The sequence below is a fragment of the Hemiscyllium ocellatum genome, chromosome 11 (genome assembly GCF_020745735.1).
Source record: "Hemiscyllium ocellatum isolate sHemOce1 chromosome 11, sHemOce1.pat.X.cur, whole genome shotgun sequence".
Lineage (NCBI taxonomy): Eukaryota > Metazoa > Chordata > Chondrichthyes > Orectolobiformes > Hemiscylliidae > Hemiscyllium > Hemiscyllium ocellatum.
Window position 1 is genome coordinate 14,025,775 of NC_083411.1, and position 26,735 is coordinate 14,052,509.

Below are 26,735 nucleotides of genomic sequence, written 5' to 3' on the forward strand. Positions count from 1 at the left end.
GATTCCAGCCTCAGGTGATTGTCCACGTGGAGTTTGCACGTTCTCCCCGTGTCTGCGTGAGTTTCCTCCGGTTGCTACAGTTTCCTCCCACAGTCCAAAGATGTTAAGCTAGGTGAATTGGCCATGCTAAATTGCCCAGGGATGTGTAGGTTAGGTACATTAGTCAGGGGAAATGTAGGGTAGGGAGAAGGGGTCTGGGTGGATTATTCTTCAGAGGATCAGTGTGAACTTGTTGAGCTGAAGGGCCTGTTTCCACACTGTAAGGATTCTATGAAATACATTGTTCATTTACACTCTGATCTGTCTGACCGTGAGCAAAGTGACATTGCAGTGACAAGTAGGGGACATACCATCCACTAATTTGCTGCACCAACTTGCCAGAATTCTTGCTTTGCAGTTCAATCCAGAAAGGATTTACAAGGATATTGCTGGGGATGGAGGATTTGAACTAAAGGGTGAGGCTGAATATGCTGAGGCTATTTTCCCTTCACCGTCGGAGGTAAACTTATAGAAGTTTATAAAATCATGAGGGGTGTGAATAGGGTGAATACCTTTGTGGGCGGCACGGTGGCACAGTGGTTAGCACTGCTGCCTCACAGCGCCTGTAGACTCGGGTTCAATTCCCGACTCAGGCGACTGACTGTGTGGAGTTTGCACATTCTCCCCGTGTCTGCGTGGGTTTCCTCCGGGTGCTCCGGTTTCCTCCCACAGTCACAAAGATGTGCGGGTCAGGTGAATTGGTCAAGCTAAAATTGCCCGTAGTGTTAGGTAAGGGGTAAATGTAGGGGTATGGGTGGGTTGCGCTTCGGCGGGTCGGTGTGGGCTTGTTGGGCCGAAGGGCCTGTTTCCACACTGTAAGACTAATCTAATCTAATCTAACCTTATATCCAGGGTAGGGGAGTCCAGAAGTAGAGGGCATAGTTTAAGGTGAGAGGGGAAAAATATAAAAGGGATTTAAGAGGCAACTTTTTCACGCAGAGGGTGGTGCATGTATGGAATGAGCTGCCAGAGGAAGTGGTGGAGGCTGGTACAATTACAATATTTAAAAGACATCTGGATGGTTACGTGAATAGGAAGGATTTGGAGCGATATGGGCCAAATGCTGCCAAATGGGATTAGATTAGTTTAGGACATTTGGTCAGCATGGACAAGTTGGACTGAAAGCTCTGTTTCCATGCTGGACATGTCCATGACTCTACAACTCTAAAGGTTTGGTAAAACTTAACCCACTGTTAACTAATGCAAGATTCTGTTAAATGCCCTGCCATTGCTATTCTGGATATTAAACAGAATTATTGCTGATACTGTACCATCCCAACTCACTAATCCAATGCCATTACAGCTGGGTAGAAGCACTTTACAGCTGTGGTTAAAAATAAACATTACAAGGGTTCTCGGGGCTTTTTCTACTTCAATGTTCACCAACGGTCTTTGGATTTGAGAAGATGGTCACTGTCTGTATTTTATAAAAGCCTTCAGCCTGTCACAATTACCATTTATATCATGCCTTTCATTTCACTGTCGGCTACATTACTTGATAATTTTTTCAAAAGGAAGACTCAAATGCCTGAGATTTCAGTTTCACTTCTTCAACCTTTCACAGTGGCTCAGTGGGGGGGGGACCCAGGGAGATATACAGGAAAGAAATCAATCTGAGACTGGTACAGTTGAGAACAGAAGTGAGTCAAACAGTCGGGTAGGCAGGGGCATGGTAGGACTAACAAATTAAACTGCATTTATTTCAATGCAAGGGACCTAACTGGGAAGGCAGATGAACTCAGGGCATGGTTAGGAACGTGGGACTGGGATAGCATAGCAATTGCAGAAACATGGCTCAGAGATGGGCAGTACTGGCAGCTTAATGTTCCAGGATACAAATGCTACAGGAAGGATAGAGAGGGAGGCAAGAGAGGAGGGGGAGTAACAATTTTGATAAGGGACAGCATTACAGGTGTGCTGAGGGAGGATATTCCCGGAAATCCATTCAGGGAAGTTATTTGGGTGGAACCGAGAACTAAGAAAGGGTTGATCACCCTTATTGGGATTGTATTATAGACCCCCTAATAGTCAGAGGAAAATTGAGAAACAAACTTGTAAGGAGATCTCAGCTATCTGTAAGAATAATAGGGTAGTTATGGTAGGGGGTTTTAACTTTCCAAACATCAACTGGGACTGCCATAGTGTTAAAGGTTTAGATGGAGAGCAATTTCTTAAGTGCGTACAAGACAATTTTCTGATTCAGTATGTGGATGTACCTACTACAGAAGGTGCAAAACTTGACCTACTCTTGGGAAATAAGGCAGGTCAGGTGACTGAGATGTCAGTGGGGGAGCTCTTTGGGGCCAGCGACCATAATTCTATTAGATTCAAAATCATGATGGAAAAGGATAGACCAGATCTAAAAATTGAAGTTCTAAATTGCTGAAAAGCCAATTTTGACAGTATTAGGCAAGAACTGACTGGAGGCAGATGTTCGCAGGTAAAGGGATGGCTAGAAAATGGGAAGCCTTCAGAAATGAGATAACAAGAATCCAGAGAAAGTATATTCCTGTCAGGGTGAAAGGAAAGGCTGTTAGGTATAGGGAATGCTAGATAACTAAAGAAATTGAGTTTGGTTAAGAAAAAGAAGGAAGCATATGTCAGGTATAGACAGGATAGATCGAGTGAATCCTTAGAAGAGTATAAAGGAAGTAGGAGTATACTTAAGAGGGAAATCAGGAGGAAAAAAAGGGGACATGAGATAGCTTTGGCAAATAGAATTAAGGAGAATCCAAAAGGTTTTTCCAAATATATTAAGGACAAAGGGGTAACTAGAGAGAGAGTAGGGCCGCTCAAAGATCACCAAGGTGGCCTTTGTGTGGAGCCACAGAAAATGGGGGAGATACTAAATGAATATTTTGCATCCGTATTTACTGTGGAAAAGGATATGGAAGATATAGACTGTAGAGAAATAGATGGTGACATCTTGCAAAATGTCCCGATTACAGAGGAGGAAGTGCTGGATGTCTTGAAATGGGTAAAGGTGGATAAGTCCCCAGGACCTGATCAGGTGTATCCGATAACTCTGTGGGAAGCTAGAGAAGTGATTGCTGGGTCTCTTACTGAGATATTTGTATCATCGATAGTCACAGGTGAGGTGCCGGAAAACTGGAGGTTGCCAAATGTAGCGCCACTGTTTAAGAAGGGCGGTAAAGACAAACCAGGGAACTATAGACTGGTGAGCCTGACGTCGGTGGTAGGCAAGTTGTTGGAGGGAATCCTGAGGGACAGGATGTGCATGTATTTGGAAAGGCAAGGACTGATTAGGGATAGTCAACATGGCTTTGTGCGTGGGAAATCATGTCTCACAAACTTGATTGAGTTTTTTGAAGAAGTAACAAAGAGGATTGATGAGGGCAGAGCAGTAGATGTGATTTATATGGACTTCAGGAAGGCATTCAACAAGGTTCCCCATGGGAGACTGAGTAGCACGGTTATATCTCATGGAATACAGGGGGAACTAGCCATTTGAATACAGAACTGGCTCAAAGGTAGAAGGCAGAGGGTGGTGGTGGAGGACTGTTTTTCAGACTGGAGGCCTGTGACCAGTGGAGTGTCACAAGGATCGGTGCTGGGTCCTCTATTTTTTGTCATTTACATAAATGATTTGGATGCGAGCATAAGAGGTACAATTAGTAAGTTTGCAGGTGACACCAAAATTGGAGGTGTAGTGGACAACGAAGAGGGTTACCTCAGATTACAACAGGATCTGGACCAGATGGACCAATGGGTTGAGAAGTGGCAGAAGGAGTTTAATTCAGATAAATGCGAAGTGCTGCATTTTGGGAAAGCAAATCTTAGCAGGACTTATACAATTAATGGTAAGGTCCTAGGGAGTGTTGCTGGACAAAGAGACCTTGGAGTGCAGGTTCAGAGCTCCTTGAAAATGGAGTCGCAGGTAGATAGGATAGTGAAGAAGGAGTTTGGTATGCTTTCCTTTATTGGTCAGAGTATTGAGTACAAGAGTTGGGAGATCATGTTGCGGCTTTACAGGACATTGGTTAGGCCACTGTTGGAATATTGCGTGCAATTCTGGTCTCCTTCCTATCGGAAAGATGTTGTGAAACTTGAAAGGGTTCAGAAAAGATTTACAAAGATGTTGCCACGGTTGGAGAATTTGAGCTATAGGGAGAGGCCGAACAGGCTGGGGCTGTTTTCCCTGAAGCGTCAGAGGCTGAGGGGTGACCTGATAGAGGTTTACAAAATCATGAGGGGCATGGATAGGGTAAATAAGCAAAGTCTTTTCCCTGGGGTCAGGGGTTCCAGAACTCAAGGGCATAGGTTTAGAGTGAGAGAGGAAAGATATAAAAGAGACCTAAGGGGCAACTTTTTCATGCAGAGGGTGGTGCATGTATGGAATGAGGTGCCAGAGGATGTGGTGGAGGCTGGTACAATTGCAACATTTAAGAGGCATTTGGATGGATATATGAATAGGAAGAGTTTGGAGGGATACAGGCCTGGTGCTGGCAGGTGGGACTAGATTGGGTTGGGATATCTGGTCGGCATGGACGGGTCGGACTGAAGGGTCTGTTTCCGTGCTGTACATCTCTATGACTCAGTGACTCTTTCACACAACCATCTGCTGTTTTCAGAAAAGGATCTTTTACTTAGTCTTCTGATGCCTTGATTTGTACCAAAAAGAGAAGCCTCACATTCATAACTATGTTTGACTCCTCACAGATTTAATTTGCTTTCGGGTTCTGGAAGTCTCCAGGTGTACTTGGAAAAGAATAGCATGACAATAAAAAGAAAAGGTCACCTGGTTTGTTTCTTAAGGGCATTAAAAAAATAGTTACACATTTCCAGGTCATCTGAATGTTATAGTTCAATATTAAATGCTGTGGCCTGTGTAAGACTGAAGAAGGGTCCTCTTTCTTCTTAACAAACACTGCCAGAACTGCTGTGCATTTGCAGTATTTTTATTTGGTTTCATTTTGAGGTTGTGTATTCATCTGCTGTGCTGCTACTTAAAGAAACATTAAGAAGTAGAGAATGTTATTAAGCTCCTGAAGCCTATTGTATCATAATACAATGATGGCTAATCTATATTCCAATCTTAACCACCCTCCTCAGCTCCATAACAAAAATCTAGTGATCTTGGCTTTACGCATTGTGCAATATTATATTGCTTTTTCTGAAAAAAAAAGAGCTTCACATCACTGCCGTTCTTTGCATGAATTGTGTGCTTTTAGGATCATGTCTCTTTGTCCTAGACTCCCCCATCAGAAAATGATTATTCCTATCTGCCTTGTCAAATCTTTTCAAACTCATGAAGATCTGAGTCAAATTATTCCTTAGCCTTCCATATTGCAAGGGATAAAATCCTCATTTATATAATCTCTCCTCGCAGTCTAACCTTTGAAGCTTGGTAATTAAAGGTGGTAAAAGTGAATTTTGAAGTCCAAGAAAGTTATAAATGCGTTAAAGGATATCCCTGAGGATTTCACTGTCTTGTTTTATCTGCCTCCTGTTACAGCAATGTTGAGGAGTCACCGCTCACTTAAATTTTCATCAATGACTCATTTGGAAGCATCTTAAAAACTTTAGAATGTGGAATCTGTTGCCTGAATGTATGGAGAAGCAGGTTAACTGAGGCATTCCAAAGGGAATTTGATCACTGTCTAATAATGGAGATGTGCAGAACGAAAGACAGGCGAGTAGCAGTAGGTGAAATACTCCAGCAGAGACTTAGCAGAGACAAACGGCCCTCCTTCTGCACTGTAACCATTGATAATTCTTTAATTCTCTGGTTGCACATAGCAATTCATAGGAGACATGACGGTTGATGGAAACAGCTTTGCTGTGGACACAGATTGATTGTATTGAGAAGAAGTCTTGATCAAAACTGTCTGTAAACTCAGAGCCTCTGTATCAGGTGCAATCAAAATCATATCCAGAAATAACTTATATTCGAAACATTACTTCATTGCTTCAACAGGGCGATGGTTTGAGTCAGAAACTGGGTTCAAGGGCCTTTGGATGATATCAGTTCTTCATTTGAAAACTTGGAACATTGATGGGAATTTCCATTTTCAGTGTAAAAACAAAAGAAACTAATTGTTATAGGTGATAGAGAAATGTGTTTTTGAAATCATCGAGAAACAGAAATTCCCTGTGATCATTCAATAGACCCAATCAAACTTGTTTTGAAGGTTTGTGGTCAGCAAGATGAGTTTCAGTGTTATAGGAACACTGTCCCCCCCCCCCCCCCTTTTACAACCAAGTCTGTGGTTCATCCATCTGTTGAATATGTTTTATTAGATTAGATTACTTACAGTGTGGAAACAGGCCCTTCGGCCCAACAAGCCCACACCGACCCGCCGAAGCGCAACCCACCCAGACCCATTCCTCTACATCTACCCCTTCACCTAACACTGTGGGCAATTTAGCATGGCCAATTCACCTAACCTGCATATTTTTGGACTGTGGGAGGAAACCAGAGCATCTGGAGGAAACCCACGCAGACACGGGGAGAGTGTGCAAACTCCACACAGTCAGTCGCCTGAGGCAGGAATTGAACCCGGGTCTCTGGCGCTGTGAGGCAACAGTGCTAACCACTGTGCTGCCCATTTATGTGTTATGTTTTTTCCAACTCTGCTCGCATTTAACTCTGCCATTTTCTCAGAAGTTAAAAATCATACAACGCCAGGTTATAGTCTAACAGGTTTAATTGGAAGCACTAGCTTTCGGAGCGCCGCTCCTTCATCAGGTGGTTGTACTCCACAAGCATCTAATGAAGGAGCAGCGCTCCGAAAGCTAGTGCTTCCAATTAAACCTGTCGTGTGATTTTTAACTTTGTACACCCCAGTCCAACACTGCCATCTCCAAATCATTTTTTCTGAAGATTTTTCCTCCAGACTTTTGGCATTATTCCTGTGGATAATGACAACATAAAAATCAAAGCCAAAGGCTCAGCAATCTCCTCCCTGGCTTCCCAGAGAATTCCAGGATAAATCCCAACTGGCCCAAGGGACTTATCTATTTTTACACTTTTCAGAATTGCTAACACCTCCTCCTTATGCATCTCAATCAGATCTAGTGTAGTAGCCTGTATCTCAGTATTGTCCTACCACATTGTCTTTTTCTAGAATGAATACTGGCGAAAAGTATTCATTTAGCACTTGCCCTATCTCCCCAGACTCCATCCACAACTTCCCACTACTATGCTTGATTGGCCCTAATCTTACTCTAGTCATTGTTTTATTCCTGATACAGCTATAGAGAGCCTTCGGGTTTTCCTTGATCCTATCTGCTAATGACTTCTCATGTCCCCTCCTGGCTCTTCTTTGATCTCTCGTCAGGTCTTTCCTAGTGAACCTGTAACTCTCAAGCGCCCTAACTGAGCCTTCACATCTCATCCTAACATAAGCCACCTTCTTCCTCTTGAAGAGAGATTCAACTTCCTTAGTAAACCACGGCTCCCGTGCTTGACAATTTCTTCCCTGCCTGACTGGTACATACTTATCAAGGACCTGCAGTAGCTGGTCCTTGAATAAGCTCCACGTTTCAATTGTGCCCATCCCCTGCAGTTTCCTTCCCCATCCTATGCATCCTAAATCTTGCCTAATCACATTGTAATTGCCCTGCGACATGTATTTCTCCCTTTTCGTTGCTAAAGTAAACATAACCAAATTGTGGTCACTATCACTTAAAGTGCTTACCTACCTTCAAATCTAACACCTGGCCGGGTTCATTACCCAGTACCAAATCTAATGTGGCCTCGTTCCTTGATGGTCGATCTACACAGTGTGTCAGGAAACCCTCCTGCACACGTTGGACAAAAACTGACCCATCTAAAGTATTTGAACTATAGTATTCCCAATCAACATTTGAAAAGTTAAATTCCCCATAACATCTACCCTGTTACTCTTGCTCCTATTGAGGATCATCTTTGCTATCCTATCCTCGACATTGCTGGAACTATTTGGAGGCCGATAGAAAACTCCCAACAGGGTAACCTCTCATTTACTGTTTCTAATCTCAGCCCATACTACCTCAGTAGAGGAGTCCTCAAATGTCCTTTCTGCAACCGTAATTCTGTCCTTGACTAACAATGCCCCACCACCCCCTCTTTTAACATTTTCTCTGTTCTTACTGAGGCGTCTAAATCCCAGAACCTACAACATCCATTCCTGTCCCTGCTCTACCCTGCTCTGAAATGGTCACAACCTTGATTATTCTGGATGCTCCTGGCATTAAAGTAGACACACTCCAAACCAACTTCTTGCCTGCCACTGCCTTCTTGCGATCTTGAAATCTTAGTTCTGACTTCACTACTCTCAACCTCCTGTATACTCGACCTACAGTTTAGATTCCCATCCCCGTGCTGAATTAGTCTAAACCCTCCCAAAGAGCATTAGCAAACGTTCCCCCCCAGGATATCGGTACCCCTCTGGCTCAGGTGAAGACCATCCGTTGTAGAGGTCCCACCTATCCCAGGAAAACCCCCAATTATCCAGGAATCCAAAACCCTCCCTCCTGCACTCTTCTCTCTCTCTATTCCTCACTTCGCTTGCACCTCACACGGGCAACAAGCCAGAGATAGCAACTGTTTGTTCTAGCTCTAAGCTTTTACCCTAGCTCGCTCAATTTCTGCTTTAAATCCCCGTCTCTCTTCCTACCTATATTGTTGGTGCCAATGTGGACCATGACTTGGGGATGCTCCCCCTCCCCCTCAAGGATCCCAAAAACATGATCAGAGACATCACAAACCCTAGCACGAGGGAGGCAACACACCAATCGTGAGTCTCTCCTATTCTCACAGAACCTCCTATCTGTCCCCCGAACTATGGAGCCCCCAATGACTAATGCTCTGCTCTTCCCCCCTCCCTTCTGAGCAACAGGGACAGAGTCTGGGCCAGAGACCTGTGCCCCATTGCTTACCCCTGGTATGTGACCCCCACCCCCGGGTTTACGAAAATTACTATAATTGTTGTTGAGGGGAATGGCCTGCTGGTTTCCTTTCCCCTTACTGTAACCCATCTACCTTCTTCTTTTACCTGAGGTGTGACTACCTACCTGTAACTCCTCTCAATAACCCTCTCTGCCTTCCGAGTGATCCAAAGTTTATCCTGCTCCAGCTCCAATTCCCTAATGCAGTTTTCAAGGAGCTGGAGTTGGGTGCACTTCCCGCAGATGCAGTCAGCAGGGACACTAGTGGTGATCCTTACCTCCCACATTCTGCAGGAGGAACATTCAACTGCCCTCACCTCCCACTATTCTAAATTCGCAACGAGACAACCGATAAACTAAAACAAAGTAAACTTACCAATTGGTGCGCAGAACCTTTTTTTTTTGGTTAGAGGAGGAGACCAGGTGGGAGACGCTGCCTGAGTAGTGTTTCGGGTAAAGCGACCACCCGATTATAAAGCCTCACTTACCCGTGTCTGCTCATGCTCAGTGTGTGCTTTGCCTGTCCGTGAGGTAAACCTTTACATCTTTTAAAAATTTTACTTTCCCATCGGGCCTTTAGTCCTTGCTGTCACTTCTTCCACTCCAACTGCTGCCAGTAAAAGTGAAGTTTCCATTTCTGACGATATGCTGCCCACCAGTATCCATTACAAGCCCACCATCTTCCACGGTTACCACAGTTACTCCTCCTCCCACCCTGCTTTCTGCAAGGATTCTATTCCATTCTCGACCTCCGTCATTTCTGTTCTGATGATGCCACCTGTCACCAGGCTGCCTCTAACATAACTGCCTTTATCCTCAAACAAGATTCCACCCATTCTGATTGATAGAGTCTTCAGTCATTTCCAACAAATCTTGCACCCTTTCTGCCTTTACCCATTTCTGTCCTTTCCGAAATGATAGGGGTTCCCCATGTCCTCACTTTCCACCTCATATTCAAAGCATCATCCTCCGTTATTTTGCCTCCTCCAGCAGGATGCCATGACTAAACACATCTTCCCCTCCCCTCCACGGTTGGCATTCTTCAGCAAGTGTTCCAGAAGCGACCCCCTGGTGCAGCATCACTCCTAACGCTTCCTCAATCTCCTACGGCACTTCCCATGCAATCACAGAAGGGTCTAACCCTTGTCCATTCACCACCTCCCTCCTCACTGTCCAAGACCCCAAACACACCTTCCAACTGGAGCAGCCATTTTTACTTCTTTCAATCCTGTCTACTGTAATTGCTGCTCACAGTGCATCTCTGAGATCAAATGCAAACTAGTGACCATTTTGCAGAACGCCACTGCTCTATCTGTAGGAATGACCTTTCAGTTGCTTGCCATTTCATTATGCCATCTTGTACCCACACTAACAACTGTCTTCAGTCTGCTGCAATGTTCCAGTGAAGCACAATACAAACGTAATGAACAACAGCTCCTTTACCACAAAGGCATTTTTCAGCCTCAAGGTCTCAATATTGAATACACTAATTTCAGAAACTGATTGCACTCTATCTGTTCCTCATTTTATTTACATTTTCTCCTCTTCCCCCCACCCCAACCCACCTTTCCCCCCACCTTCCCCCCACCCCAACCCACCTTTCCCCCCACCTTCCCCCCCCCACCCCAACCCACCTTTCCTCACAGATGTGTCATGTTTGTGTCCTGTTTGTTTGCACTTTGTAGAAGTGTAGAAGGCCCTTTCACACCTTAATTTACATCCTTTAAGCAACTCATTTATCTCTTTCTCACTATTAACAGCCCCTTTGTTATTTGCACTGAGTCTCCACAGCATCTGCCCTTTCTCTTCCTCTGTCTCTGTCCAAATTATAAAAAAGAACCTGTTTTCTAACACCTTTTGTTTTTCCATAAGAGTTATACCAGAAGTGAAATTTTAGCTCTGATTCTGTCTTCGCAGATGCTGCCGACCTCTTGAGTTTCTCTAGCATTTTACAAGTGATCAACACTTAAATATGCTGATGGAATTGTTAAACGAAAATAAAAATTCTGCTGTATGGGCTACAGATTCTCTGCACATTACAAATGTCTTTTTAATGTAAAATTAGGAGTCACCCTTTTAATGATGAGGATAAATATTATCTCTCATACAGTCTTGAGACATTGGAGCACTATCTCTGAAGATGGTGGAAGCAAGGTCATTAAATATTTTTAAGTGCAAAAATGGGTAGATCATTGTTAGGGGAATGGAATCGAAGGTCATTGGAGGGTTTGGGAATGAAAAATCTGAAACACAATCAGATCTGCTGTGAATCTTCCTGAACATTTACATAGGATTGAGTGGTGAAGTGATGCTCTGATTTCATATGTCCGTATGTTTGTAAAATACATCACTTGCTGGAATGTGATTTGAGATGTCCAGAAGTCCTAACATAATCCAAGTTAAATACAAATATATTTAGATGGATAAGATAGGACAGCTTTTGAATCTGGGAACTAACATGTGGCTTTGTTAAGCAAGACTTATTAATTGATGTTAGTTATTGATGGATTGTGCTGTGTCTTCATATTTACTTGGATTAATCACAAGGGACTTTAGTGTGTAGACTTTTCTTGTCTCATTAAATCATTGCAATTGGTCCTACATGTCCCATCTAACCAAAGCAAGAGCATCAAGTTTTAAATTGATTTCACTTCTGCTCACTGTGATTTGATCTGATTTCTCTACACTCTAAATATGTTAGGTTTCCATCTGAGCAGTCTCAGCAAAAGCAAAGCAGTACAACCAAAGGTAGCTGATTGAGTGGTGGCTCAGTTGTTAGCACTGCTGCCTCACAGTGCTAGGGACCCGGGTTCGATTCTGGCCTTGGGTGACTGTGTGAAATGTGTGCATTCTCCCTGTGTCTGCATGGGTTTCTTCTGGTTTCCTCCCACAGTCCAAAGGTTGTACATGCAAGGTGGGTTGGCCATTGGAAATGGAGGATTACAGGGATAGGGTCAGAAAGGTGAGCCTAGGTGAGATCCTGTTCAGAAGGTCAGTGCACTCAGAGGGTCAAATGGCCAGTTTCCACACCGTACGGCTTCTATGATTCTATGATAATAGCTCTGATACCTGGACTTCAACTGAATCCTGGGATTGTCATTTGAGAATTGAGGAGCAAGTGCCTGTACTCTCCAGAGATTGAAGAAATGAGAGGTGATCTCATAGAACCACACAAAAATTCTTCAAGGGATGGACAGGGCAGATGCATGAAGAACGTTTCTCTTGGCTATGGATGTGGGTGTCTGGAAATAAGTGGCTCACCTCCAGCTTGATTTAGAGGTGCCGGTGTTGGACTGAGGTGTATGCAGTTAATAATCACACAACCCCAGGTTATAGTCCAACAGGCACAGGTTTATTTGGCAGCACTAGCTTTCAGAGTGCTGCTCCTTCATCAGTTGGTTTTGGAGTATTCTATGTGATTATTAGCTTTATACACCTCCAGCTTAGCAGATTGTCCAATTAGTCCTGAATACAGAGCATTTCTTCACTCGGAGGATTGTGAATCTTTGTAATTGTCCATCAAAAAAGGTTGTGGTCCATCCAAAAAGATTGTGGAAGCTCAAACATTGAGCCTATTTGATGCAGAAATCAATGGGCCACACTTTTCGACTCTGATCTCCAGCATTTGCAGTCCTCACTTTCTTCTGGGTATTATTGATATCAAGGGATATGGGGATAGTGTGGGGGTTAAGCGTTGAGACATGATCAGCCAGTCTGAATGGCCAACTATGTCTTCCCATGACCTGATATTCAATACTGGCCATTTATAAGCCGTAAAAAGTGGCCCTGCCTTTCATTGTAACCTCCGCAATGTCCACTGCTAACCATTAATGGTTCTACCATTCTGACCGACACTTCTACAGGAGCTTAATGGTCTCAGTCCAAGGGGCAGAAGAGATGACATAGTTGTGGTGGAAAGTAGAAATGTCATGAGGAATGTTTTTATTGCGCTTTCTCCTAGAGAACTGAAACTCAGTTGGAAGTGCCAAGAAGGCATTGTGTAGGTTTAATTAATGTTTACTTGAAGGAAATTAGCAATGTTGTATCACGGCATGCTCTTGTGACACTGTCAAAGGGACTTCCTTGTGGAGCAGAGAAGGGAACCCCCACAAAGCCTGATGTCACCTCAGCTCATGTCTCCATTTACAAAGTGAAGTGACTAAATAGGTCTTTTCCTATAAGTGACTCTCCCACACAACATCTGATATTGCCTCATTACCATGCACCGAGACATTGAATTGTTTCATTCGTACAGTCAAAATAAAATGATCAATGGTTATAATTCAGAGGAACTGATGACATAACAGTCTATTTGTAAATGATCCTGAAACTTATGTCTTGAAAGCTTTTAAATCCCACTCAGTAATTTGCATTTGAAATCTCTCACAGTTCAACAAAAAAATAATGAAGGGTCAAGAAAGATAATCTGGTCTGTTGATCCTGTCCCAATATTATAATGCTTGATGGAGCCTCAGAATGAGACACACTTTACATTCAGCAGGGGAGAAAAGAGACAAGTCAGAAAGCCAAGGGCCAGTAAGGGAAGTAAAGTTCTGCCAAATCCCCCTCCAGCCCCCTCAGACAATCAAACCCACCCAGCAGTAACTCTAATCCTAATGCTAACCCGAGACACGTAGGTCAACTGATCACATCAATTTAATGCATTATCTCTTGAAATAGGCTAGGAGAAAGTGAGGACTGCCGATGCTGGAGATCAGAGTCAAAAAGTGTGGTGCTGGAAAAGCACAGCTGGTCAAGCAGCATCCAAGGAGCAGGAGAGTCGAAGTTTTGAGCATAGGGGCAGCATGATGGCTCAGTGATTTGCACTGCTGCCTCACAGTACCAGGGACCCGGGTTCCATTCCAGCCTCAGGCAGCTGTCTGTGTGGAGTTTGCACATTCATTCTTTGTCTGCATAGGTTTCTTCAGGGTGTTCCGGTTTCTTCCCACAGTCCAAAGATGTGCACGTTAGGTGAATTGGCTGTGCTAAATTGCCCATAGTGTTAGGTGTATTTGTCAGAGGGAAATGGTTTGGGTGGATTACTCTTTGGAGGGTTGGTTTGGACTTGTTGGGCCGAAGGGCCTGTTTCCATACTGTAGGGAATCTATTCTAATCTGAAGCACACATTTCTGATGAAGAGCTTATGCTCACAAAGTTGACTCTCCTCCTCGGATACTGCCTGACCAGTCATGCTTTTCCAGTGCCACACTCTCAAAATAGACGCAAAGGCCATTGAGCATTTCGTTCTGTTCCAATATTTCGATGTTCAAGATGCAATCTTTGTTCTCTTGTAGAAAGTCAAGTAGCTTTATTTTCAAAAGTCACTAACATCATGTTTCAACAAAATATTAGAATCAATGTGGTGCCTGTGTTTGTTTTTTGTTCTGATATGTCGAAGTGTTCTCAGAGTGCCTTAACATCATCTTCCACCCTTGAGCAATATTATGATCAATGATTAACGAAAGGTCCCCAGTGTGCAGTACCTGTTCTTAAACTTGAATAGGATGTGAGACAAGATGTATTTTCTTTTTAAAATTTGGATTCTAATTGTGTGTGGAAATAGCAAATCAAGAATTATTTGCCTCAGGTGCACTCGGGTACCTACATAGTTAGAATCACAAGGCTTTTTTTGTTAACTTTATATGTACAAAAATGTACATTTATTTAAAGTTTATGGATAACAGTTTCTACTTCTTTTTTCAGCGTAGAAACAGACCTTTTGGTCTGAACAGTCCATGCCGACTATAATCCCAAATTAACCTAGTCCCACCTGCCTGCGCTTGGCCCATATCCCTCCAAACAGTTCTTATTGATGTGCTTATCTAAATGTCTTTTAAACATTGTAACTGTACCCTCATCCACCACTTCCTCTGGAACACCATTCCACACACGAACCTCTCTCGGTGCAACAAAAATTGCCACTCATGTCATTTTTTTTTATCTTTCTCCTCTCACCTTAAAAATATGCCAAGTAGTTTTGAAATTCCTCCACCCAATGGAAAAAGGCACCTGCCATTCACCTTAGCTAGACCGCCCATGATTTTATAGACCCCTATAAGGTCACCCCTCAACCTCCTATGCTCCATTGGAAAACAGTTTGGTCTCAAGTCAGAGGTTGAAAAACATATTGATTTGTGTCTGACGTGCCTAAGGGGAACTTCGGGTATGTACTGCTGATGAACAAGTTCAGGGCCATTTCATGGAAGGAAATTCACTTCTTGGTCTCCCATCTTTTGGATGAGATGCCAAATGAAGAAACCATCTTCCCCCTCGATTGGTGTGGAAAATCCCATTGCACTATGTCATAGGAATGGGAAGGATCCCACCAATGAACTGCACACATTTGATCCCTCAATGTGCACTACAAGAACTGATTATCTAGTTGTCACCATATTCCTGTTTGTGGGAGCTTACCAAGTTTGAATTGAGCACCACATCTTTCATCATCTTGCTTTCACCAGTCGTGGTAGAGAGTATTAGAACAAGGAGGCAATGTTGGAGTTGTACAGAGCATTGTTCAGGCCAGAACTGGAGTGCTGTGTGCTCTGGTCACCTCACTACAAGAAGGATGTGATAGCTCTCGTGAGGGTTCAGTGAAGGTTCACCAGGATATTGCCTGGGATGGAGAAATTGAGCTATAAGGAGAGACTAGATAGACTTGGATTGTTTTCTTTAGAACAGAGGAGACTGAAAGGGGATGTGATTGAGGTGTACAAGATTATGAGGGGTACAGACAGGCTGAATAGAGAGCAGCTGTTCCCCTTGGTTGCCGAGTCAATCACAAGAGGGGCAGAGCTTTAGGGCAAGGAGCAGGAGATTCAGATGAGATTGGGAAAAATCTTTTTCACCCAGTGGGTGCTAGGAAACTGGAATGCACTGCCTGGTTCTACCTTATAACCTTTAAAAGATATTTGGATGGATACTTAAAATATTGTAACAAGTAAGGATATGATGCAAGTGCAGGAAATTGAGAATAGTGCACCTTTTAGTGGTAGTTAAGTCAGTGCAGACTCGATGGGCCAAAGGGACCTTTCTGCGTTCCATCAATCTATGAATCTCTACATTTTTAAATTCTTTTGATGGGATGTAGGCACCATTGAGCTGCTCATCCCCAATTGCCCTTGAACTGAGTGGCTCACTAGTGCCATGTCAGAGGGCAGTTAAGAATCAGCTGGCCTGGGTCTGGAGTCACATGTAGATCAGACTTTCCCCAAAGGGCATTCGTGAACCAGATTTTTTTCACAATGGTCAACATTGCTCAGACTTGTTTTCAATTTCAGATTTAATTGGATTGAAATCTCGCCAGCTACCATGACTGGGTTTCAACCTGTGAGTTTTCCCTATAGCCACTGGATGATTGGTCCTGTGACATTACCACGACACTACTGCCTCACCACAATGTATTGTAATAGTCACAGTGATAGTGGTGATTATAATAGTGACCATCTCCAAAAAATATTTTCTTGGCTAAAAAGTATCCTGAAATCATGGTAGGTGCTATATAAATAGAAATCTTTCTTTATTACTTTCCTTCTTCCATTCTGGACCATGGTGGGGTTGGCAGGTGAACATAATAATGCAACATGTTGTCTCCCTGCCTTCTGCAAGATTATGCTTAGGGTTAGAGCCAGGAATGCTATTGCTCAGGTAAATCTAGCAAATATATCATTAGTGAGTGATGCTTTTCATCTCATTTATGGTGAGCTGTCAAAGATTCATTCTATTTTCAGCACTTGCATGTAAAGACATAATTCACGTTTCTGTGGTTGTGACACTTTGAAGCATGTTTCATATCCTTCACGATTCGTTTTTATTCTATCTGTCTTATGACTCCAGTTTGTTTTGGTCATGTGATGCAACTACCTCTGACTCGTGAAGTTGTTTTATGATACTCGTGATTAAGCCATTCCTAAGCTGTCCACGTGTGAACATAGTTTGTTATTATTTTACCCAGATGTGACAGATGGTCTGGTTTTAAGGCACAATTGCATTGGGCAGGAAAATAGGGCAAAGCAGCCTCTCTTAGCACTCTCTAGCTCCCGTTGTTTTACATCATAGAGGAAAGGGCCCATAATGTCTTTTGACATTGCTGTTTGCTGATAAGATCACCATTGCTTTGTTTTGGATGTTGACTTTGCATCAAAGTTAGAATCATAGATTTGCTACAGTGTCAAAACAGACCATTTGGCCCAACAAGTCCACACTGATCCTCCAAAGAGTGTCCCCCACCCTGTTACTCTACATTTACCCCTGACTAATTCACCTAACCTACACATCCCTGAACCTTGCAGGCAATTTAGCATGGCCAAACCACCTAACCTGCACGGCTTTGAACTGTGGGAGGAAACTGGAGCACCAAGAGAAACCCACACAGACACAAAGAGAATGTACAAATTCCACACCTGAGGCTGGAATTGAACCTAGGTTCCTGGTGCTGTGAAGCAGCAATGCGAATCACTGAGTTACAATCATAGAGTCATACAGCATGGAAACAGACTCTTCAGTCCAACAAGTCCATGCTGACCATGTTCCCAAGCTAATTTAGTTCCTCTTGCCTGGTCCTGGTCCACATCCCTCTAAGTAAAAAATGAGGTCTGCAGATGCTGGAGATCACAGCTGCAAATGTGTTGCTGGTCAAAGCACAGCAGGCCAGGCAGCATCTCAGGAACAGAGAATTCGATGTTTCGAGCATGAGCCCTTCATCAGGAATAAGAGAGAGAGAGAGCCAAGCAGGCTAAGATAAAGGGTAGGGAGGAGGGACCGGGGGAGGGGCGATGGAGGTGGGACCTGGGGGGTGCAGTGAGAGAGGGACTCACTTACTCGAAGGGACTTACTCAAAGATTTTAACCTATTGCGAATCCTCTTACAAGGATGCCTTCCTTGAAGAAGCTCTCTTCCTCCCTCTACAAGGATTTCAGTGAGTCCCTCTCTCTCTGCACCCCCCAGGTCCCACCTCCATCGCCCCTCCCCCTGGTCCCTCCTCCCTACCCTTTATCTTAGCCTGCTTGGCTCTCTCTCTCTCTTATTCCTGATGAAGGGCTCATGCTCGAAACGTCGAATTCTCTGTTCCTGAGATGCTGCCTGGCCTGCTGTGCTTTGACCAGCAACACATTTGCAGCCACATCCCTCTAAACCCTTCCTATTCATGTACTTATGCAAATGTCCTTTAAACATGGTAACTATACCTGCATCCACCACTTCCTCTGGCAGTTCATTCCATACATGAACCACTCTCTGTGTAAAACGTATTGCCCCTCATGTCCTTTTTAAACGTTTCTCCTCTCATCTTAAAAACATGCCCCCTAGTTTTGAAATCTTCCATCCTGGGGAAAAGACCCTTGGCATTCACCAAATATACGCCCCTCATGATTTTATAAACCTCTGTAAGGTCAGCCCTCAACTTCTTATGCTCCAGTGAAAAATATCCCAGCCTATCCAGCCTACTTTAGTAACTCAAACCCTCCGTTCCCAGCATCATCCTGGTAAATCTTTTCTGATCCAAGATTTCTCCCGAAAACACTAAGATTGCGCATAAAGCATCCTAACTCAAGAGCTGTGTTGTAAGTGGATCCATATCAGCGCGTTGTGTGCAGCAAGAGGACACTGCTTTAGTAATAGTAGGAGAGATGAGGACCCTTTATTGGACGTGTATTGAGTATAAGAGCTGGCAGGTCATGTTAAAATGTACAAGACATTGGTTCAGCCGCATTTAGAATACTGTGTACAGTCCTGGTCACCATGTTACCAAAAGGATGTGGACGCTTTGGAGAGGGTGCAGAGAAGGTTTCCCACAGCTACCTAGACTACACCTCCTCCTACCCTGCTCCCTGTAAAAACGCCATCCCATATTCCCAATTTCTTCATCTCTGCCGCATCTGCTCCCAGGAGGACCAATTCCAATACCGTACAACCCAAATGGCCTCCTTCTTCAAAGGCCGCAATTTACCCCCAGACGTGATGGATGATGCCATCCACCCAACTTCCTGTTGCTCCTAAATGTCATGTCATCTGCAAACTTGGACACAAATTCCTAATTCCTTCACCAAAGTCATAAATATTTGTGGTGAAAAGCTGAGAGTTTTGAACCATGTCAATGATGCCCTATTTAGACATAACCAGCCTTTCACAAATCCATGTTGACGCTCCTTGATTTCCTTGGACAGGCGCAAGATTCCTGGAGCTCAATTCCTGATAGATTCCTGGAGCTCAATTTCAACCTGAAGGGTCTAACATTACCTGGGTTCACCTTCCCTCTCTTCTTGAATTGTCGAGTAATATTTGCAATTGCCCAAGTCAAAGAGCACAACTACCAAGCAAGAGAATATCTTGAACATTTTGGATAAATTCATCTGCCATTTCCTACTGACCTTCTAACTCAGCTTAATCATTAATATGTTCTGAATAGGGATCAAAGCCTCTTAGACCTCTCCATCTCTGGTGGTTAGGGCAATTTAATGTTTAAAAATTTGGTTTTACTCGTATGTCACATGCAAAAAAAAACACTCAACTGGAATCAGTATTTGGCTATTTTATGGTTGATATTCAGTAATGAAGCTGAGCTACTCAATTCATTTTATTGTACCCGGAACAGAGATTTGTGATGCTACATTAATTGTGATTGGGAGAGTGCAGTTCAGTTTCAGTTCCATCTTTTGTAGTTCACAGGAAACTTTTGAAGTCTGTTATTGTAAAGACCGTAAGATATAAAAGCAGAATTAGACTATTCAGCCAATCAGGTCTGCTCCACTATTCAATAATGGCTGATATGTTTCTCAGCCTCGGTCTCCTGCTTTCTCCCTTGATCCCCTTACAAAGCAAAAACCTATCTACGTCTTAAACATGCTCAACAACTTTCTGTGACAATGAGTTCCATGGGTAAGCCACCCACTTTTTGAAGAAATGCCTCCTCAAGTCCATGCTAAAGGATTGGCCCTTCACTCTGAAGCTGTGCCCTCCGGTCAAACAAAAACAAATAACAAAGAAAATTTACAGCCCAGGAACAGGCCCTTCGGCCCTCCGAGCCTGAGCCGATCCAAATGTACCCTCTAAACCTGTCGGTCAATTCTTAAACATCTGTATCTCTCTGCTCCCAACCTACTCATGCATTTATCCAAACACGTCTTAAATGAATCTACCGTGCCTGCCTCTACTCCCTCTGCTGGCAACGCGTTCCAAATGCCCACCACCCTCTGTGTGAAGTACTTGCCACATGTATCCTCCTTAAACTTTCCACCTCTCACCTTGAAAGCGTGGCCTCTTGTTGAAGTGTTGAGTCACGGGGTGGTTGGGTTGGTTGGTCCGGGTGTCCCAGAGGTGTTCTCTGAAATGTTCCGCAAGTAAGCGGCCTGTCTCCCCAATATAGAGGAGGCCACATTGGGTGCAACGGATGCAGTAAATGATGTGTGTGGAGGTGCAGGTGAATTTGTGGTGGGTATGGAAGGATCCCTTGGGGCTTTGGAGGGAAGTAAGGGGGCAAGTGTGGGCACAAGTTTCGTATTTCTTGCGGTTGCAGGAGAAGACGCCGGGAGTGAAGGTTGGATTGGTGGGAGGGTGTGGACCTGATGAGGGAGTCACGGAGGGAGTGGTCTTTTCAGATCGCTGATAGGAGAGGGGAGGGAAATATATCCCTGGTGGTGGGGTCCATTTGGAGGTGGCAGAAATGACGGATGATACGATGTATGTGGAGGTTGGTGGGGTGGTAGGTGAGGACCAGTGGTGTTCTGTCCTGGTGGTGATTGGAGGGGCGGGGCTCAAGGGCGGAGGAGCGGGAAGTGGAGGAGATGCGGTGGAGGGCATCAGGGCCCTGCTCAGTCTGTTATAGGGGAGGCAATGGCCTTGCGATAATATTGCTTTACTGATAATCCAGAGACCCTGATAGTGTTCTGGGGACCCAGGCTTGATCCTGCCATGACAGATAGAACAATTTGAATTCAACAGAAATCTGGAATTAAGAGTCCAATGATGACTGTGAATCCATTGTTGATTGTTGGAAAAAACTCGCCTGGTTCATTAATGTCCTTCGGAAAAGAAATTGCCATCCTTACCCAGTCTGACCTACTTGTGACTCCAGACCCACGTCATTGTCATTGACTCCTAACTGCCCTTTGGGCAATTAAGGATGGGTAATAAATGCCAGCCTAGCCAGCGACACCATAAACCCCTGAATGATTTCTTTTAATCGCTGCAAGACATCTTCAAGGCCATATTCAAATCCTCTTGTGGTGAAAAACAGACCATTCATTTCCCTAAGTGCCTGTTGCAGCTGCTTCCTGAAAGGGCTCAGACTTGGGGTTCAGAAAGTCTTGTGAGGAATTAAAACTGTTTGATAGTGTTAAACTGGCTGCAGAGTGTTGCATCTATGCTATACTTTGCCTGTTCATTTCCTTTGTTGATGTCAAAATGAATAATCAGGTCAGCAATCTACCTTTGTGGTATCTTTGTTTACATGTTCTGTGGTGCACAGTTCAAGTAAGAAATGATTAGCTGGAACGTTATCCTTTTTTGTCCTCTTTTAGAATTTCTTTTTAACATTTGCTTTCCTTTCTCATGTGCTTCACGCTGAATTAAGTTGTTTCCCCGTTTAGTGCCACTGGAACCTTCCATCATTCTTTGACCACCAAGTCCCCGTGGAAGGTATTCCTTAGCAAGTGCTGAAAATTCCATGAGGGACACTGCTGAGAAACATTTTTTGTTGAATATTGCAGCGCAAATGGAAGCCAGTCAGCCCACCTTGTCAGTGCCTACATGTTTAAAGTGCTATCCAAGTAGTGTGACTCACTTCCTCTTTCCCCATGAGGTTCTGAAAGGGTGCAAACAGGGTAAACACAGAGATATTATTCCCCTGGCTGGGATTTCTAGAGGACAGGGGCAAACATCTCATTTGAAGATCCAATCATTTAGGACTAGGCTGACAAGGGTTTCTACACTCAAAGCACTTTCAAATCACTGGAGCTAACTAATGTGTATCCTATATGTTTTGCTGTATGTAATTCAGGCTGAGGTAGGCAGATATCTAGTCACATGGGGGTTGAGGGGTATGTGATGCAGGTAAGAAAATGGAGTTGAAAGTGCAAATGATAGTCCTGAAGGATGGAGTAAGCTCATGAGCCTTTATGGTGTACTCCTGCTCCGATTCCATTTATTTGTACATTTGTCAACCTGAAGATTTTCCTTGTTTTATCTTTGACATCAGTGTCAAGTACTGATTCTTGGCTCAGCCCTTTCTCCCAGTGAGATTGCAGGACGGGACAGTTTATTTTCTGTGGATTCACAAGCTTGCAGCTGCATCTTGTCCTGCCTTTGCAGTGTCAATGCAAGGTTCCACCAAACTGCTGTTGCACCACTGCATTGTCAGCTGACATAGAATTGAATTTCCACCCCTTAAAACAATCACAAGATATCAAGACAGCTGCCCCGGCTTCCTGGCAGCTGACAAAGACATGATGAGTTATGAGAAGACTCTGCCCATTAGCTTTGATGAGAATCACACGACCTCTCTCTCACAACTTGACTTTTGCGGTGTGGAAGGTGTGGAGTCAACACCCATCAGCTTTACCACAAGCTGCTTTAACAACAAGTGTTCAATTGGTGTGGGGAAGATATTTCTCTCGTGTATATATTTATCTTTCCCATTTTTTGGTCTTGATCTTATCAAATCCCTCTGAATGGCAGCTAGCTTTCAGATAAATGCATATCTGGTGCAGATGAGAACTGATCCCAAAACAATCAGAATTAGCCGTGTGTGTGTATATACATGGGACAGGACAATTACCTAACTTATTCCAAAGATGCATCCAGTAATGGCCGAGATATAACAGTGCATCACTTACCGACTCATGTTTTAATTCCTGTGAAGTCAGTCACCTTCCATACTTACATTATGATCTTGCACCTCTTACAGCTGATTTTGGTAAGCTGATAGGTCTGTTTTGATGTATTGCATGTCGTGCCGTTAGGTTTTTGATTGAAATTGTCATATTTCTTCAAGAACATTACATTCATACAATGTTCAGTTGGCTGAATAGCTGGTTTGTATTGTGGGGTGAAGCCAATTGTGTGGGTTGAATTCCCGCATTGGCTGACGTTACCACAAAGGTCCCCCCTTCTCCACCTGTCCCCTCACCAGAGGCATGATGACCCTCAGGTGAAACCACCACCAGTCGTCTTTAATGAGACCGTTGCCCTATAGTCCTCTTGGACTAGGATGGCTTCAACCTTTACTGAAACAGTTCAGTCTTAACTGCAATTTCCAACTTGCAGAGAGATCTGCTTCCCCAGCCGCTAACAGCTGTTTTTTTTAAAATATGTCTCGATGTAAAACTCATGAGATTGGTGGAATACTAGTCTTCACTTCATTTGAGGCTAGCACATTGCATCCAGTCATGGTAATTTTTCAATAAGTGCATAATGTCAATGGTGTCCTTGTATCAAGTTGAAACAGTGAGAGAAGATTTGTAATTCTCAGTCTGAAACTACTGTGTTCGCATTTACTGAAGTGAATATACAGAGGCTCAGTCTCAAAGTTAGACATAAGTACAATGAATTCCTGGTCATCGAATCACAGAATCCCTACAGTGTGGAAGCAGGCCACGCCCATCGAGTCCACACTGACCTTCTGAAGAGCATTCCATCCCAGAACCATTCCCCCTACCCAATCCTTGTGACCTTGCATTTCCCATGGCTAGCTCACTTAACCTACACATCCCTGAACACTATGGGCAATTTAGCATGGCCAGTCCATCTAACCTGGACTGTGGGAGGAAACCGGAGCAGCTGGAAAAAAACCCAAATAAACAAGAGGGGAATATGCACACTCCACACAGACGGTTGCCCAAGGTTGGAATTGAGCCTGGGGGTCACTGGCGTTGTGAGCCACCGGACCTCCCTAGTCATTATGGAATAGAAAGAGACCATTCAGCCCTGCTGCTGACACCCTCATTCATGCCTTGGTTACTGCCAGACTTCATTGTTCAGCACAGTCCCACACTCTCCCCATGGTAACATTGATGTCATCCAGAGTTCCACTCCTCAATATTAGGTGGTGACCTCAGACCTGACAGGCATGGACCAGTGTTATAATCCACACTTCTGCTCCTGGAGTAGGATGGAAGGAATTCCTACCTCTGCATCAGCCCATCCAGCAGGACCAGCAGCTCCCTTCCTGCAAAAGAGTCGTAGAATCCCTAAGTTTGGAAACAGGCCCTTTGGCCCAACAAGTCCCCACTGACCCTCTGAAAAGTATCCCATCCAGGCCCATCACCCTACCCTATTACTGCATAATTCTCCTGACTAATGCACCTAACCCACACATCCCTGAACACTACAGGCAATTTAGCATGGCTAATTCATCTAAATCATAACCCTTTGGACTGTGGGAGGAAACCAGAGCACCCAGAGGAAACCCACACAGACACAGGGAGAATATGCAAACTTTACACACACAGTCACCCGAGGCGGGAATCAAACCTGCCGCTGTGAGGCAGCAGTGCTAACCACTGAGCCATCATACCACCCCAAAATGATTTTCCCCTTGACTACCACGCTTGGGGCAAATATAAGGAGCTGTGCAGGGCAGCTCCAGATTAAAGTATAGGTCCCAGTACACAACAGGCTGTTAAAGATTGTGTGAGCAAAAGGGATGCTGGTTAATGTTAGGATATCCTGAGAGTGATAAAATGTTCAGGGAATGGCACATGTTGTCATGAAGCAAGAATCTGATGTGAGATGTCTTTGGGGAGGGGGGGATGATTAATGTGACAGGTTTGGTAAGGTGCAACGAAAAAAGCATGCTAACCCTGGAGTGAAAAACCCTCCAAAATACTAGGTGCAGCTCACACCTGCCCAACAACTCTAGAATTCAGCCCCACGAGTTTTCTTTCTCATTGGTCATAGAGTCATAGAGATCTACAGCACGGAAACAGACCCATCGGTCCAACGTGCCTGTGTCAATCAGATATCCTGACCTAATCTAGTCCTATTTGCCAGCACTTGGCCCATATCCCTCTCAACCCTTCCTATTCATCCATCCATCCAGATGCCTTCTAAATGTTGTAATTGTGCCAGCCTCTACCACTTCCTCTGGCAGCTCATTCCACACACAAACCATCCTCTCTGTGAAAAAGTTGCCCCTTAGGTCCCTTTTAAAGTGTTCCCCTCTGACTCTAAACCTATGCCCTCTAGTTCTGGACTCCCCCACCCCTTATCTATTTACCCTATCCATGCATCTCAAGATTTTATAAACCTCGAGTCGTGAGTTTGTGGAATGCCCTGCCAGTAGCAGTGGTGGACTCTCCCTCTTTATGGGCATTTAAACGGGCATTGGATAGACATATGGAGGATAGTGGGCTGGTATAGGTTAGGTGGGCTTGGATCGGCGCAACATCGAGGGCCTAAGGGTCTGTACTGCGCTGTATTTTTCTATGTTCTATGTTCTCTATAAGCTCACCCATCAGCCTCTGATGCTCCAGGGAAAACAGCCCTCGCCTATTCAACCTCCGTCTAGCTCAAACCCTATGAACCTGGCAATATCCTTGTAAAAAGTGAGGTCTGCAGATGCTGGAGATCAGAGCTGAAAATGTGTTGCTGGTTAAAGCTTAGCAGGTCAGGCAGCATCCAAGGAACAGGAGATTCGACGTTTCGGGCCAGATTCCTGATGAAGGGCTCTGGCCCGAAACGTCGAATTTCCTGTTCCTAGGATGCTGCCTGACCTGCTGTGCTTTAACCAGCAACACATTTTCAACATCCTTGTAAATTTTTTCTGAACCCTTTCAAGTTTGTAAAGTATACCAGTGGACAGTATTTTCTGTTGATGTTATTTTCCCCTGTCCCCCAACATTTCCCTTCTCTTCGAAGAAGAGAATTGAGAATAAGATGCAACCTGTGGCCAGTCAGTAAATGATGGCACATCACAAGCTTTGCTTCAGTCTGTCTTTGAGCCAAATCCTAAAGTTTGTGATTAGTTTCATTGATGATGAAACACTTTACCTCAAATACAGGATGAAGAAGAAGAAATCAAACTGGAAATTAACATGTTGAAGAAGTATTCCCATCACAGGAACATTGCAACATATTATGGCGCTTTCATCAGAACAAATCCTTCAAACCAAGAAGACCAACTCTGGGTAAGTGTTTTTAAACATATTATACTATTTGACAGCACAAAGAATTGCGTGCAGTATTGTGCAGTGGGAATTAAACTTAGGCATGTAACACATAATTGAATCTGATCAGTCAGCGTTTATCAGGATGTGAATATGTTAATTATTCAAATGTTAATCAGAATCAGACTATAAAATTCAGGCTAACAGAGTTAGCCCAATAAAAACAGGAATTGCTAGAAAAAGCTCAGCAGGTCTGGCAACATCTGCATCATTCAGACCTGCAGAGCTTTTCCAGCAATAAAAAAGAAAGAATCACAGCTGATGTAAATCAGAATCAAAAACTGAAATTGCTAAAAAAAAAGCTCCAACAGTGTTTTTTTTTGTCTGATTTACAGCATTTTCGGTTTTTAATTGCTGGAGAGACTCAGCACGTCTGGCAGCATCTGTGGAGAGAAAGCAGAGTTAACATTTCGTACCAGTGACCTGTCTTCAAGGGTCACTGGACTCACAACATTAACTCTGCTTTCTCTCTCTACAGATGCTGCCAGACCTGCTGAGTTTCCCTCGCAATTTCTAGGGTATTTTTTCATATTTTTCACCATTATGCATAGATTTTGGCGAACTCTGATTTGTTGGAAGGACTAAATTCTGTTTTGCAATAGACAAAGTGGCCAATCTCACTGTGGCTCCTCAGCCTTATTGAAA

General features: G+C 43.9%; 1 protein-coding gene across 2 annotated transcripts in view; it reads left to right on the plus strand.

The window, feature by feature from the left end:
- Positions 1 to 26,735, plus strand: part of si:zfos-2326c3.2 (mitogen-activated protein kinase kinase kinase kinase 4) — a 290,366-nt gene that overhangs the window by 85,391 nt on the left and 178,240 nt on the right. For both annotated transcript variants that reach the window (XM_060832025.1, XM_060832026.1), the window contains one exon: positions 25,926 to 26,051. In XM_060832025.1, coding sequence (XP_060688008.1) covers positions 25,926 to 26,051 — 126 coding nt within the window. The remainder of the gene's footprint in view (positions 1 to 25,925; positions 26,052 to 26,735) is intronic.